Below are 15,516 nucleotides of genomic sequence, written 5' to 3' on the forward strand. Positions count from 1 at the left end.
AAACTATTTAACACTACATTATCAGAGAAAGTAATGCTCTTATAATAGAGGGAAGGAGTCATTTCAATTTATCTGTTTCTAATTTATATATGAGGGTGTTCTGAAAAGTTGAACCTTTGAATTTTTTATATGATAACTCTTAAGGCTTTTTAAATAAAACAAATGTTATTAACATTCTGAATCATTGTTCTTCATGTCTACATATTTGCAGCCCTCTACCACTAGAGGGCTCAAAATTGTGGTATGTAACATGGTAGTGTGTAAAGTAACTATGCTGGTGTGTGAGAAACAGTGTGCGATAATCAAGTTTCTAACTGCAGAAGAGTTCATCCACACATGGAGCACCCTCCCCTTCAGCATTACAATGCCAGACCACACACTAGCGCTGTGACACCTGCAACAATCTGACGCCTTAGGTTCACTGTCAATGATCATCCTCCATATAGTCCCGACTTGGCCTCACCTGGTTTTCATCTGTTTCCAAAACTTAAAGTACATCTTCAACACTTCACTATGATAGTGCTGAAGTGGTGCAAATAGATATGAATTTGTGGCTCTGTCAACAAAGTCAAACATTCTACACTGATGGTGTCAACAAACTTGTTTCTTGTTGGAAGAAATGTGTTAATTGCCAGAGTAACTATGTTGATACACACTCCTGGAAATGGAAAAAAGAACACATTGACACCGGTGTGTCAGACCCACCATACTTGCTCCAGACACTGCGAGAGGGCTGTACAAGCAATGATCACACGCACGGCACAGCGGACACACCAGGAACCGCGGTGTTGGCCGTCGAATGGCGCTAGCTGCGCAGCATTTGTGCACCGCCGCCGTCAGTGTCAGCCAGTTTGCCGTGGCATACGGAGCTCCATCGCAGTTGCTCAACATGTGGGGCGTGAGGTCTCCACAGTACATCGATGTTGTCGCCAGTGGTTGGCGGAAGGCGCACGTGCCCGTCGACCTGGGACCGGACCGCAGCGATGCACGGATGCACGCCAAGACCGTAGGATCCTACGCAGTGCCGTAGGGGACCGCACCGCCACTTCCCAGCAAATTAGGGACACTGTTGCTCCTGGGGTATCGGCGAGGACCATTCGCAACCGTCTCCATGAAGCTGGGCTATGGTCTCGCACACCGTTAGGCCGTCTTCCGCTCACGCCCCAACATCGTGCAGCCCGCCTCCAGTGGTGTCGCGACAGGCGTGAATGGAGGGACGAATGGAGACGTGTCGTCTTCAGCGATGAGAGTCGCTTCTGCCTTGGTGCCAATGATGGTCGTATGCGTGTTTGGCGCCGTGCAGGTGAGCGCCACAATCAGGACTGCATACGACCGAGGCACACAGGGCCAACACCCAGCATCATGGTGTGGGGAGCGATCTCCTACACTGGCCGTACACCACTGGTGATCGTCGAGGGGACACTGAATAGTGCACGGTACATCCAAACCGTCATCGAACCCATCGTTCTACCATTCCTAGACCGGCAAGGGAACTTGCTGTTCCAACAGGACAATGCACGTCCGCATGTATCCCGTGCCACCCAACGTGCTCTAGAAGGTGTAAGTCAACTACCCTGGCCAGCAAGATCTCCGGATCTGTCCCCCATTGAGCATGTTTGGGACTGGATGAAGCGTCGTCTCACGCGGTCTGCACGTCCAGCACGAACGCTGGTCCAACTGAGGCGCCAGGTGGAAATGGCATGGCAAGCCGTTCCACAGGACTACATCCAGCATCTCTACGATCGTCTCCATGGGAGAATAGCAGCCTGCATTGCTGCGAAAGGTGGATATACACTGTACTAGTGCCGACATTGTGCATGCTCTGTTGCCTGTGTCTATGTGCCTGTGGTTCTGTCAGTGTGATCATGTGATGTATCTGACCCCAGGAATGTGTCAATAAAGTTTCCCCTTCCTGGGACAATGAATTCACGGTGTTCTTATTTCAATTTCCAGGAGTGTATATTAATATGTAGAAATGAATAATAAAGATTTAGAATGTTAATAATGTCTGTTTTATTCAAAAAGTATTAAGAGCACTCACACAAAAACATTCAGAGGAATTTCTTTTGAGCAAGCCTTCTTATAAAGTCATCAATATTATCCCACACTGTGATTATTTTTGTCTGTCATTAACAAAATACACAGAATGTGCTGAGGAACAGATTAACTACACTACCCTAAAAAGTGCTTAAATTTATAGTGATTCAGATATAATTTTATTGATATTAGTTCAGTCTATGTGCAATTGGAACATGTAGTTTATATTTCAGCACTTGGCTTTAGTGTATTGCTCATAACAAGTCACTGTAAGCTCTACACATATTTTGCACAGAAAATTGATAATTATATGCACATTTTTTGCACACAGTTTTGTGGTACTTTTCAAAGGGGTTGTTAGTTGTCTTCTATTTGGAGATGCTGATTTAACATTACTTCTGTTTCTTCATTTAACTTCATCCTGCAACTTCTTCTGTCTTCTGGCCTCCTCTATGCTGTTTCCCATAATATTTTTCTCTGCTCAGCTCATTTAATATATGAAGAATGACTTACTGTATTTTAATTTTTTGGTTTGTTACTGTGCTCTAGATGAATGTAGCATTTACAGCAATACATAGGCCATTTCCTTCATGAAACAATTTTAATAGGTTTATATTATGGGGGGGGGGGGGGGGAGGTGTCATTTGACAACAAACCTCTACTGTTTATTTTTATAGAAGTCACAGTTCCTGGTTTCCTCTTTTGCTATTCCTGTTTCAGTATGTGAAGTACCTGAAAATTACAAACTTGTTTTTCTTTCGTTGCTGTATGAGGGTTGGAACTTCAATAGTGACAACTATTTATTTACAACTCATAGAAAATAGATACGTGTTTCAAAGTTTTACTGACCTTCAAAGTAGTCACCAGCATTGTGTATAACCTGTTGCCAGTGATGTGGAAGTCGTAGGATACTCTTAGCAGTGCCAGTTGTGTTGACAGTTCGAGCAGAGCAGTCTATTACCTGACAAATTTGTAGCCGTTCTGAAGTGAATGCTGTGAAGTGTTTCCTTCAGTTTAGAAATCAAGTTGAACTCACAAGGGCATAAGTCAGGGGAGTGCAGTAGGTGGTATAGTATTTAGTAGCCCCATCAGTGAAACTAATCAGTAACAGCTTGCTCTGTACATGCTTGAGCATTGTCCTGCAAAATGATGGTCAGGTGCTGCAGAAAGTGTCATCACTTCTGTCTCTAAGCTGGTCGTAGGTTGTGTTCCAAAACTGAACAGCATAGAGACAGAAGTGATGACACTTTCTGCAGGATATGACCGTCATTTTGCAGGACAATGCTCAAGCACGTACAGTGCAAGTTGTTACTGATTTGTTTGGCTGATGGGGCTGCTAAGTGCTATACCATCTACTGCACTCCCCTGACTTAAGCCCTCGTAAGTTCAACTTGATTTCTAAACTGAATGAAACTCTTCACGGGATTCGCTTCAGAACCGCTACAAATTCGGTAGCCTATAGACCACGCCACTCAAACTGTCAACACAACTGGCACTGCTAAGAGTATCCTACGACTTCCACATCACTGACAATGGGTTATATACAATGCTGGTGACTACTTTGAAGGTCAGTAAAACTTAGAAACATGTATCTATTTTGTACGAGCTGTAAATAAATAGTTGCCACTATTAAAGTGCCAACCCTTCTGCATTCATTGATGTACATTCAATAAATAAATAAATGTGCTGTCTCTCTTGGCAATTAGTCGTAGATGGTGGTCAAGCATACTTCACTAGTAATCTTCTTCCCATTATCAAGGATTTTGAATTGAAACTTCCTTATTGTTGCCACTAATCTGGCTCTTCTCTCTCAAATTTCTTAGCAAGCTAGAGAAGCAAACATATTATCTGCCATCTCATTTATTTTTTGGTTTAGAAATGGTTCCATGAGGCACATTAAAAGATAGTCTCGAAACATTTGTTTTCCTGGATATGCATTCTCCTTACTAACATAAACAAATGTGTCACACATGTATTTTGTCTGCACATGAGCAGCAATTCAGACATTGAGACTATTTATCTAATTTGTTGGCCATGAACTGAGTGAACTGCACTGTGTTTTACTTTGAAGTAACTGTGAATTTTTTGTTATATTTCATTGATGATAACAGCAAACAAACAAAATTTTCAATTAACTTCTTCCAAAATTCAGAAACATGAAAGCTCTTATCGGCTGGCAAGCATTCAGCTTGGGATGATTTTTTTAAATTGGAGGAATTTGAGAAGTTACTGAAATCTCTCCCCCAGCATTGTGGCTTTCAAAAATGTTGACTTTCAAGTGCATAACTGCTGAGATAATTTTCATACTACATAAAGTCATCACGACAATCTTTTTTTTCTCTTTTCAATTATTCCAGTAACATGGTCCAATCATTGTTTGAGAAATGAAAAAGTACTCATAATGAAGTTGTCGTCATATCGGTAGGCACAAGTAGTGGTTCCTCATAGCTCTTTCAGAATTTTTTGATGACAATAACAAGTTAATGGCCATATATGCCAATGATACATTACAGATCTTCATGGCTGGCACATACATCCTTGCTAATTTTTGCTAGAGCTCCTTGGTCTAAAGCACATTTGTGTGTCTAAAATTTCATCTCCTAATCCTGGAGACACCATTAGTTGCTATAAAGATGCTGTTAGTTTTTTCCCACTATCCACAGTTACAACATTCAGGTCTGATGATTTATCCTCACTAAGAACAACATATGAGCTCTATTTGATCCAGTGGGAGAAAAAAGTTCTGATATGTTGTAAGCTGTTATAATGCTCACTATGCAGAACTGGTTGAACTGGCAGTTTGGTTGTGCCAGTCAGTTGATAGCCGTTGTCTCATGCCAGCCATCATGTTATACAGAGCAATTTTTTCCGCAGTGTACAAACTCTAGGAACTGACTGATCAGAGGATACAAAAGGACAAAAAAGGTCTGATGAACTTATGTCTGGAAATGTATGGTTTCCATGCTAGAGAAAATTTATTCAATCATACATCATTACAGAGGGTCCAATATGTAAGCTGCCATGCAGCCACAGTTACAGTATGTGGTGAAAATGGTTTCCATGTGCCTCAACGTATGTGTGTACATGCCACAGTATGCTCTGTCTCACATGTTCGCATCAGTCAGACTGCATCTGAACAGTGTCAAAGGCAGCATTAATACACTACTCCTGTGTCTCCACATCTGGAATGGCTCTGCACACATGGTACTTTTGAGATGGCCCCATAACCAGAATCGCACAGGTTGAGAACCAGTGAACAAGCAGGCCATGCAGCTGGACCCCCTCATCTGATCCATCGACCAGGGAAGACACAACTCAGATGCATCTGGGCATTAATGGCAAAGTGGGCTGGACCACCATCATGAGACAGTCACGTAATCCTTCAAATCATCAATGGCACTTCTTCCAGCAGGGGAGGTAAAGTCACCCACTAGAAACGCCAATAGTTCCAGCCTGATAGGCAATGTGGAAGGAAGACTGGTCCCAAAACACAGTCGCCAATTATCCTGACCCACACATTCCAGCTGCACTGATGCTGATGATTTGCTGTCACCATACCATGGGAGATCTACACACTACTCCACAGATGACCATTATGAAAGTTGAAAATACCACGCCACATAAAGGTGGCCTCAACTGTGAATAGGATGGATGACATAAATCCCAGAATCATGGTTGTCTTGTGAAGAAACCAGTGACAAAACTGCTCCCGATGTGGAAAGTCTGTCACTAGTAAGCCCTGCACACATTGTAAGTGACACGGGTAGTAACAATAGTCATGGAGAATGTACATCACTGTCGCCTCGCTTACCCTGTACTGGCAGGCCAACTGCCTGGTACTGACACGGTGATCACCTTCCACAGTGTTAATCACATTTTCCTTCAAGTCTGGTGTCCGAACATTTCGGGTACATCCTTCATGATTTCCTGCTTCCTGAAATGACCCTGTCTCAGTCAAACAGCAAAACATAGTTCCAAACATTGAATGGTATGGTTGTTGTCGGCAGGGACAGGTCTCCTGATACAACCTTGCTGACCACCGCACATTGCCATTTGCCTTTCTGTAAGTTAATACCATGTTGGAAAGCTCTCGACTCGAATACAGAAGCATTGTGTACAATGCTGTATCACCTCCACTACAAGGTGAGTCAGCATGAGAAGCGAATATGACACAACATTACCATTGACTATGGCAGCAGAGGATGCTAGGGCATGACATGAGAAACAGTGTCACCCTCTAGGAGGAAACCATGCATACTGTAACTGTGGCTACATGTTACAGCACATATTAGACCACAGTCTCTGTAACAAAGCATAATTGAAGAAATGGTCTCTAGTAGGGGAATCATGCATTTACAGATAAGTTCATCAGACCTTTTTTGTTCCATATCCTCTCATCGATCAATCCCTAGAATTTGTACAAGGTGGAAAAAGAAACACCCTGTATGTGCTGTGGATGTACATCAATTTCTGACCCTGTGTGCCTGAATAAGGAGCCATTTGGCTTTGAAGTTGATAGGATGTACACTAGAAAACAGTAAATACAGTTGAACAGATGAAGAAAAATAAATAAAAAGAACTGAATAAACAGTTTTTATTTTCCTTTGTGGAATTATTTTCAGCTGATATCTGCACCATCTTCTATCAGCAAGCAAGTTACATGATTATTTGCTACAATGTCAAGCATCTTCTAAATCCTGTGCTCTACTGTTACACCAATTGTCAGTGCAATTGTCTAATGAAATCCCAGTTGCAGTACACACTAAACTATTCCATTCCCCATGGCAACGGGAACAACAGGAACACTCTCTCTCTCTCTCTCTCTCTCTCTCTCTCTCTCTCTCTCTCTCTCTCTGTGTGTGTGTGTGTGTGTGTGTGTGTGTGTGTGTGTGTGTGTGTGTGTGCCTTTTCTACTTTGGGATTTGTACATGAATAGCTATTGCCCATAACAAACTCTACAGTACAAAATCATAAGCTGTTTCAGAGCTATGTAAGCAGACTAATCCTTCAAGCAGTTCAATTTGTTTACAACATAGTTATAGCAATTATATGTGAGCTTTGTACTTACATGGAGAGGTCCACCAGTAGTGGGATTGACCTTTTGAAACCAAATGTATGGTGATGTAGGTTAAGGTTCGAGGTATCACACACTGCAGCCATTCACCCTGTTGGGCCCTTGTTTGTGAGTAATTAACAAAAAATTTTTAGAATTTTGTGTGATGCTCAATACCCTTAAAAACGTGTATTATATAATGTGGTTGTATGGTGTAATGGATAGTATATTAGCTTCACATTCTAGAGGTTGTGGGTTTGAATCTCATCAAAATGACTGTGATTATTATTTTTATTCAACTAATCGGTTTAAATGTAATTTTTTTATTTCTATTCCATTGTTACATTATTTTAATCACCGTATGAACTTTTTTCATTTGTTTCTCTTTTTCTTTACACTAACCTTTTTCCAATCAGAATTTTTGTGAATATGAATTTTATTATATTTATCTATTATGATATTCAATTATTTGAAAATTCTGATCTATCAGTTAAAAAACAAAAGACCAAATAACCTACTCATATTGACTGTGCAGTAGTGTGAAAAATGTGTTTTTCGTTTTCATACAAACATTTAAAACCTAATATAAACAGCTACTGCACTATGGTCAAAAATAGCACAGATGAAGATTTAAATGAAAGAAGGATTTATAAGTTCAATGAATATTTTAAGAGAAATAGATACAATGAATGCAATAATGTGGACAAGAAAACTGGGTGATAAAACAAAAGAAATTAAATAAAAATTAATACATAAAATTAATTAAAAACACATAAATAAAGATTTTGAGTGGAAAATGAATGACAGGAAGAAAAATAAGAGGAAATGAAGAAGTTGATTTATGATTAAAATGATGAGGCAGTCATTTTGTTTATTTTTAAATCTTTATTGAAAGATAAAAATAATAATTTAGAAATAAAAAACTATCAAAAGATAAATTTTAAATAATAATTTTAAAAAAATTACTGCTTCCGACAAGATGCGGACCCACAAGCTCCTGTATGTGAAGTTACTATCCTATCCATTACACCACATAACCAGACTATTTTATGTAACTTTTTTAATGGTATTGAGTGTCCGCCACCGGTAGCTGAATGATCAGCATGATGGATTGTCAATCCTCTGGGCTCAGGTTCAATTCCCGGGAATTTTCTCTACCCAGGAACTGGGTGTTGTGTTGTCCTCATCCTCATCCTATCATCCTCATTGATTGCAAGTTACCGAAGTGATGTCAAATTGGAAGACCGGCACCCGGCGAACGGTCTGCCCGACGTGAGGTCCCAGCCATACGATTAAATAATAAAAATGGTACTCAGTGTGACACAAGATTCCAAATTTTTTTCCATCAATTACTCACAAATGAGGGCCCACCAGGGTGAACAAATGGTTCAAGTGGCCCTGAGCACTACGGGACTTAACATCTGTGGTCATCAGTCCCTAGAACTTAGAACTATTTAAACCAAACTAACCTAAGGACATCACACACATCCATGCCTGAGGCAGGATTCGAACCTGCGACTGTAGCGGTTACGCGGTTCCAAACTGAAGCACCTAGAACCGCACAGCCATACCGGCCGGCCAGGGTGAACAGCTGCATTGTTTGGTACCTGGGATCTTAACCTACATAACCATATAGATGGTTTCAAAAAGTCAACCCTACTGCTGGGGACCTCTCCTGGTTTGTGTGTACTTGCTTCTTGCGTTTCATTGAATTCTTATGAACTTCGAATCCAAGTTATGATTATTGCATTTGCAATGAAGATAGTACAATTTACACAACATGATGTCGACTACTCATTAGTCGAAACCAAATGAGGCAATAAATCATCATGAAACTGTAGCTACCAATTAATTATTATATACACCTACAGTTGAAGAATGTCCTTGTGTCCTGTAGTAATCCTTGAGAAAATGATAAAGACTTTGTTTTCATTGAAGGGTGACATGATTTTCTAATTAATTCATTGATAACTATCCAATCTCTCAGGACCCTAATACAGTGATACTCAACTGGAAAATATTTTTTATTCTTTATTTCCATTAACTGAATTTTCCATTTTTGCTGGCAGAACATGATAATACTATTAAATAGGAAAACACTTTCTAATTTTCTTTTTCACAAATATCTTACTGTCACTTTAAGTAATGCCGCAATATTGGGAAAAACATGTATGAACTTTATTTATTAAAAACAGTTATACACTATTAAGACAGAGTATGTTTAAACATGGAAGTTTATATCAATATTTTTTTTATTTACCTGTAAATATGGGGATTATTAAATTAAAATCATAACTTACTCGCAAATGGCGAATTTGCAGTGTCCGAATTGTGTATGTTGCCATTACATCTTCTTTGACTAGCTTCACTTGTATTACACCATAGGTTTCTGTTCCCTCTTTTGGCCAGTACATGTCACACTTTCTCTGTAAGCCACAAAAAAATGACATTGTACAGCTGAAATCAGATTGCTAGTGTTAAATATCTAACAACATAATATCTGTCTATACACATTTACATGCAATAATAGTGCACAAAACATTCTGTTAACATAAAGCCACATACCACCACCGCATATCTGTAATATTTTGGGGAAACACTGCATGCAGCACAGTTCAACAACAATTTTCAGTCATTAAACCAAACATTAACAATCCAAATTACATTGACATCAATAAATAAAATATGTTGGGATAACCTGGATAACTATGTCAGTGATACAATGCACTGGAACAAGATTCAGAAAACTACCCTGTTGTTTTTATTTGCTTCAAATAACATGTTCAATCATTTTTTACATAGCTGAATCTACTACATAAATAATACTTTTCTTCTAAATCAGAACAACAGTAACAGAATCTGGAGAAATCATTTTAGTGAACAAATCTCCAGAATTTGAAATCTCATGTTTGATGATTGTACATATTTTTTGCAGTTTACATCAACTCATTTGGTCATTAATGAAAAATATATGTTTTAGCACATTCGGGTAGATATCCATCCTGGTAACATCAATGGCATGACAGAGACAAAGCAACGAGTTGCAACTAAACCCATTAATCAAGACTTCATTAGCAAGTCAAGCATGCATGCACGCGCACGCGCACACACACACACACACACACACACACACAAATATGAGATAGCAGTAATAAGCAGGAAAAACAGTTTACTTAACTACAGAGGTTGTGTGCTATCAATGACACACAAGCCAAATTAAATATTAATAAACACTGAACAAATAAACATGTATTAAAGAACACACAAATACACATATCTACACACATTCCCACAAATGAAATTCATTTTGTTGATTTCATTTGACAGAAATGAGTTAACATCAACCATATGAAATTAAGAATGCCAATCAGAGATATCCATGACTTATCTCAAAAAAATGAAAGTTAAAGATAAATGTTGTAGGAAAGTTCCTGCAGAATGGAAATACTGGAGGATTAAAGGATACCACTCACTGAAGAGCAGAAGTGTTGAGTAGTCGACAGGCACGCACAAAGAGAAGAAAACTTGCTAGCTTTCCAAGTTATCCCTTGATGAGCTAGAATAACACACACACACACACACACACACACACACACACACACACCTATGCCCCTACTAACAATGCAAATGCTGTTTTGCAGTACGTGGACTGTTGGACCAGCCCACCTGCTGCAAAATAGCATTGGCACTGTTAGCCTAACCAGCACAATGTGTGCGTGTTTTTCTTTTTTTTTTTTTACTCCAGTTCATCAAAGGTAACTCCAAAAGCTAGGAAGTTCTCTCTTTTTTGTGTGTGCCTATCAACAACTCAGTGCTTCTGCTCTTCAGTGAGTGGTCTCCTTTAATCCTAAAGTATTTACAAAGTTCAAGATACAATATTTTTAAAGCTGTGAAAGAAAATGTATTTTATATCATTTACAGGAATTTTTTAAATTCGTCAGTGATGTATCTCTTGAGTTTGTACTCAATGTTTACAAAGATATTCATATTAATGTTTTAAGTGGAGCACTCTACAATACAAACACTTCAAAAAAAGTAATATAGTGTGAAATAAAATTTAATAATTCTTTTGGTTATTTTATGTTATCACTTGTGCAAATGAAAGGTATTTCCTTTTCTTTTAACATTATATGCTTAACTGCTTGCTCGATGTTACAGTCCCAACCAGACTACAAATACCGAGTTTATGAAGAGTGTGTGTGTGTGTGTGTGTGTGTGTGTGTGTGTGTGTGAGAGAGAGAGAGAGAGAGAGAGAGAGAGAGAGAGAGAGAGAGAGATGTAGACAGTGGTCATATGCCTATTCATTCTCCTTTCTTGTTCTCTCTGATAATCCCCTCCCCTCAAAAACTTGCAATTTTTAGTGATGCCTGTCAAGTTATATTATTATTAATCTACGAGGGCGGTTCAGAAAGTAACCTCTGATTGGTCACAGTGCGGGTTGTGGGGGGAGTAGCGACGCCATCTGTGCGTTCACGCACTCAACAGGTCAGTCGGCATCAAGCCGTGGTCGAGTGAACGTCGTACCTGCGCTAGTTTAGTTTTTGTGGCAGTTTGAAATGTGTGCTGCAATAGAAAACCCCGCCAAATGTGAAGTGCGTGCTGTCATAAGGTTTTTTACAGCCAAAGGATATTCTGCAGCAGCTATTCATCGTGAGCTTTGTGCCGTGTACGGACCAAGAGTTATGAGTGAAGGAGTTGTCCGTGAATGGGTACGTTTATTTAAAAGTGGACGAGAAAACGTTCATGATGAAGAGAGGAGTGGTAGACCATCATTGGTGACTGACGAACTCGTTCAGACAGTTGATGCAAAAGTTCGTGAAAATCGACGTTTCTCAATGTCGGAGTTGTCTACTGGTTTTCCACAGATTTCTAAGACTCTCTTGTACGAGATAGTGACAGCAAGATTGGGTTACCGTAAGTTCTGTGCACGATGGGTACCCAAAATTCTTACCGACCACCACAAAACTCAAAGAATGGCCTCTGCATTAGACTTTCTGTCACGTTATGAGGACGAAGGAGAACCATTGTTAAACAGAATCGTGACCGGTGACGAAACCTGGATTAAGTACGTGAACCCTGAGACAAAAGAACAATCAAAGATGTGGGCACATTCAAATTCGCCTACCAAACCAAGAAAAGCCTCGCAAGATTTTTCTGCCAGAAAACTGATGGCAACGGTGTTTTGGGATGCCAAAGGGGTGTTGTTGGTTGAATTCATGGAACGTGGTACGACCATTAATCAAGACGTGTACTGTGAAACAATAAAAAAGTTACGACGGGCTATACAGAACAAACGCTGTGGTATGCTGACTTCCGGTATAGTTTTTTTGCACGATAACGCCCGTCCTCACTCTGCTCGCAGAACAACGGCCATTCTTGAGTCCTTCAAGTGGGACGTTATCAACCATCCACCTTACAGCCCAGACCTGGTGCCAAGTGATTATCACCTCTTCATGCATTTGAAGAAATGGCTCGGGTCACAGCGGTTTGATGACGACGAAGAGCTCAAAGATGCGGTCACAGGCTGGCTCCAGGCACAAGCGGGTGATTTTTATGCAGAAGGAATTTCAAAGCTAGTGAAGAGATACGATAAGTGCCTCAATCGCTATGGAGACTATGTAGAAAAATAGTGCAAAGATGTAGTTGTAAGATGTATATATTAAAATATTTTTATTTAACTTGGTGTATTTTTTAAATCAACCGGAGGTTACTTTCTGAACGGCCCTCGTAGAATTAATATTCCATGCTGCAACAGTGTGTGCACTGATCCGAAACTTCCTGGCAAATTAAAACTGTGTGGCACATCAGGATTCGAACAAAGAACCTTACTTTTCACAGGGAAAACTCTTACTAACTAAGCTAACCAGGCAGCACTCACAACCAGCCCTCACAGCTTTACTTCAGCCGTGGCAATATTTCTTTATGCTACAAAATTTACTTATCTTTCTTTATGCTCCTTCTGCATCCATCACCCTATTCTATGGCTCCTACACCTGCGATCATTCCTGCTGCAAGACTTGCCCTATGCATCCTCTTACCACCACCTATACCAGCCATGTAACTGGCAAATCAAATACTACCAAAGGGACAGCCAACTGTGAAACAACACATCATATACCAGCTCTTATGTAAACACTGTCCGGCCTTTTATATCACCATGACTACCACCATGGTGCATGTTTCACCACACATGCCATCCAGATTCTTTCTCTAGACACTAGTTTCTCAGAACTCCACAGGTGTGAACTGGTGCTACCATATGTCCTTGGTTCCCATCACCCACCTGGCCTTAATTTACACTAATTTCTTTGATCTCAGTACTTCTTCATTGTATCTATTCCTTTCTTCACCTAGTTTTAGTTTTCTATATCTTTCATTTTCTAACCTGTCAATTCTTTGCTGCCCCCCCCCCCCCCCCCCCCACCATATTCACATACAATGCACTTACCTTTCATTCTTATTAACTCAAGCATGATGTTTTAGTGGCAATCTCTGTCTATCACATTACCCTACCTTTCACCTTAAAGCTCTCAGGTTTTCAAATCTTGTCTGGTGCAGTCCCCAAAGATCAGTCTTTCCTCCTCATCCCGTCTGGTAAGGATCCCCTAAGCCAGGGTTGTGGATGACTTTTCTGAACCCTACCCCCTTTTCCTAAACCTCACCAGGCTTTTCCTTCACCCCTCTTCCTTCCCCTTCAACCCTTCTGCCAGAAGGAGGAGTCACCAGCTCCAAAAGTTTGCATACATAATATCTTTTATACGTGTGTCCTCCTGCCGCCACTTGGTGAGTGGATTTTTTATGTATCCAATTGCATTAGATTTCTTTATGTTTTAGTATATCTAAAGAACACTTGGCATTAAACTGCCCTAATTGATGTGTAAAGTGATATGCATGGCTTAGTAACGAGTTAAAGAAGACAGAACTTATTAAAAGTCAATTTTCTGTTCAAAAGTGAGTTTTAATATGATTAAAATTCCCATAGAAGCACAATTATTCTCTAGTTTGAGCATAATGAGCCATTTGTCTAGCCTGAGACAAAAAATTACATTACACTAAACACTTTTTCCAAGGTACAACAGTGCACTCACTTTTGGGGAGAAATTACATTCTGATGATCTCAATTTGGATTTTATGTATTTTTTTTTACTTATCTTTGGGTAACTCTGGGATTATCACCACCACGACTCTCCGCCTCCCCCCCCCCCCCCCCCCCTCCCTTCCCAGGGGAAAAGTCTTTTCCTACTGATGGATGAGTTGCACTACAACTAGAAGTTTGAATATAATGTATTTCTAATTAACAATTTAACAATAAGAGGTTTCAAAATAACACTGAGAAAATACCAATTCCCCCAACAGTGTGTTGGACAAATATAGTTCCATCAGATCAATCAATGCACTCTGATGATGCATTAGTAGTGAACTCTTCAATGGGATATAAAATATTTGATAATGTTTTGCTATATTGAAAATTCTATATTGTAAACTCAGAAATAGACATGAAATTCTGGACAAGAGTGTTCACCAAACAAATACTGAACATGTTACTGGCATTAATAATAGGAAGATATATTGTACAAGCTCACTGCCTCTTATTAGCAAGAATTATCAGTGGCTCATATAAGACAAACAGTAAGATGTAAATCAGAAAAAATCATCAGAATTATAATGTGTTGCACTTATTTGCAACATGTCTATAAAAAGTACAACCAAATAATTCCATCAAGTCTGGCGAGTTGCTACAAAAACATCTACATGAAAAATTTGTGATAAACATACTACACCTGTTATTATTAATGCAGTAGGAAATATCTAACACAAAATGCAGACAGAAAAGCTGAAAACAAGTTTTGGTGTTTTAACAATTGGTTCATGAGCAATCATGCACATCTTACCTTTATTTGAGTTTACTGACCTACAAAAAAAGTACCTGCATACATGGTATTAAGCTGAAAACATTTAGAGTTTTGGTGTTTTGACAACTGGTTCCTGAGTAATCACGCATATCTTACCTTTATTTGGGTTTATTGACCTACAACAAAGTACTTGCATACATTATATTAGTATTTTTATGGCAAAATCAAAGGGTACTATACAAGACAACCATGATGTCATTATTCTCTGGACTCTCTGCAGATTTTTAGGTCAGTACAGAGCTTGCAAACTGATTACATTTTATAGATCTTTAACACCAAAACATATCACACATTAAGTGACTTTTGTGACAAAGTAAGAAAACAGGCACCACAGACCATAGTACTGGCACCACTTCAGCCTTTTGTATGTCAACTTGGATTTCTTTCGAGTGCCCCTCAAGTAAGTTAGCTGTAAATGCATGAGCTAAAAAATCTAAATACCAACAATGAATTTCACTGGGAGCTGGGCAAGTGAACAAAAATGTCAATTGTGTGTAAAGGCAGATCAGTAAA

General features: G+C 39.5%; 1 protein-coding gene across 3 annotated transcripts in view; it reads right to left on the bottom strand.

Annotated features, from left to right (window-relative positions):
• Positions 1-15,516, bottom strand: part of LOC126248838 (tyrosine-protein phosphatase 99A-like) — a 482,348-nt gene that overhangs the window by 47,362 nt on the left and 419,470 nt on the right. For all 3 annotated transcript variants that reach the window (XM_049950255.1, XM_049950254.1, XM_049950256.1), the window contains one exon: positions 9,391-9,516. In XM_049950255.1, coding sequence (XP_049806212.1) covers positions 9,391-9,516 — 126 coding nt within the window. The remainder of the gene's footprint in view (positions 1-9,390; positions 9,517-15,516) is intronic.

This window comes from Schistocerca nitens, chromosome 3, assembly GCF_023898315.1.
Source record: "Schistocerca nitens isolate TAMUIC-IGC-003100 chromosome 3, iqSchNite1.1, whole genome shotgun sequence".
Lineage (NCBI taxonomy): Eukaryota > Metazoa > Arthropoda > Insecta > Orthoptera > Acrididae > Schistocerca > Schistocerca nitens.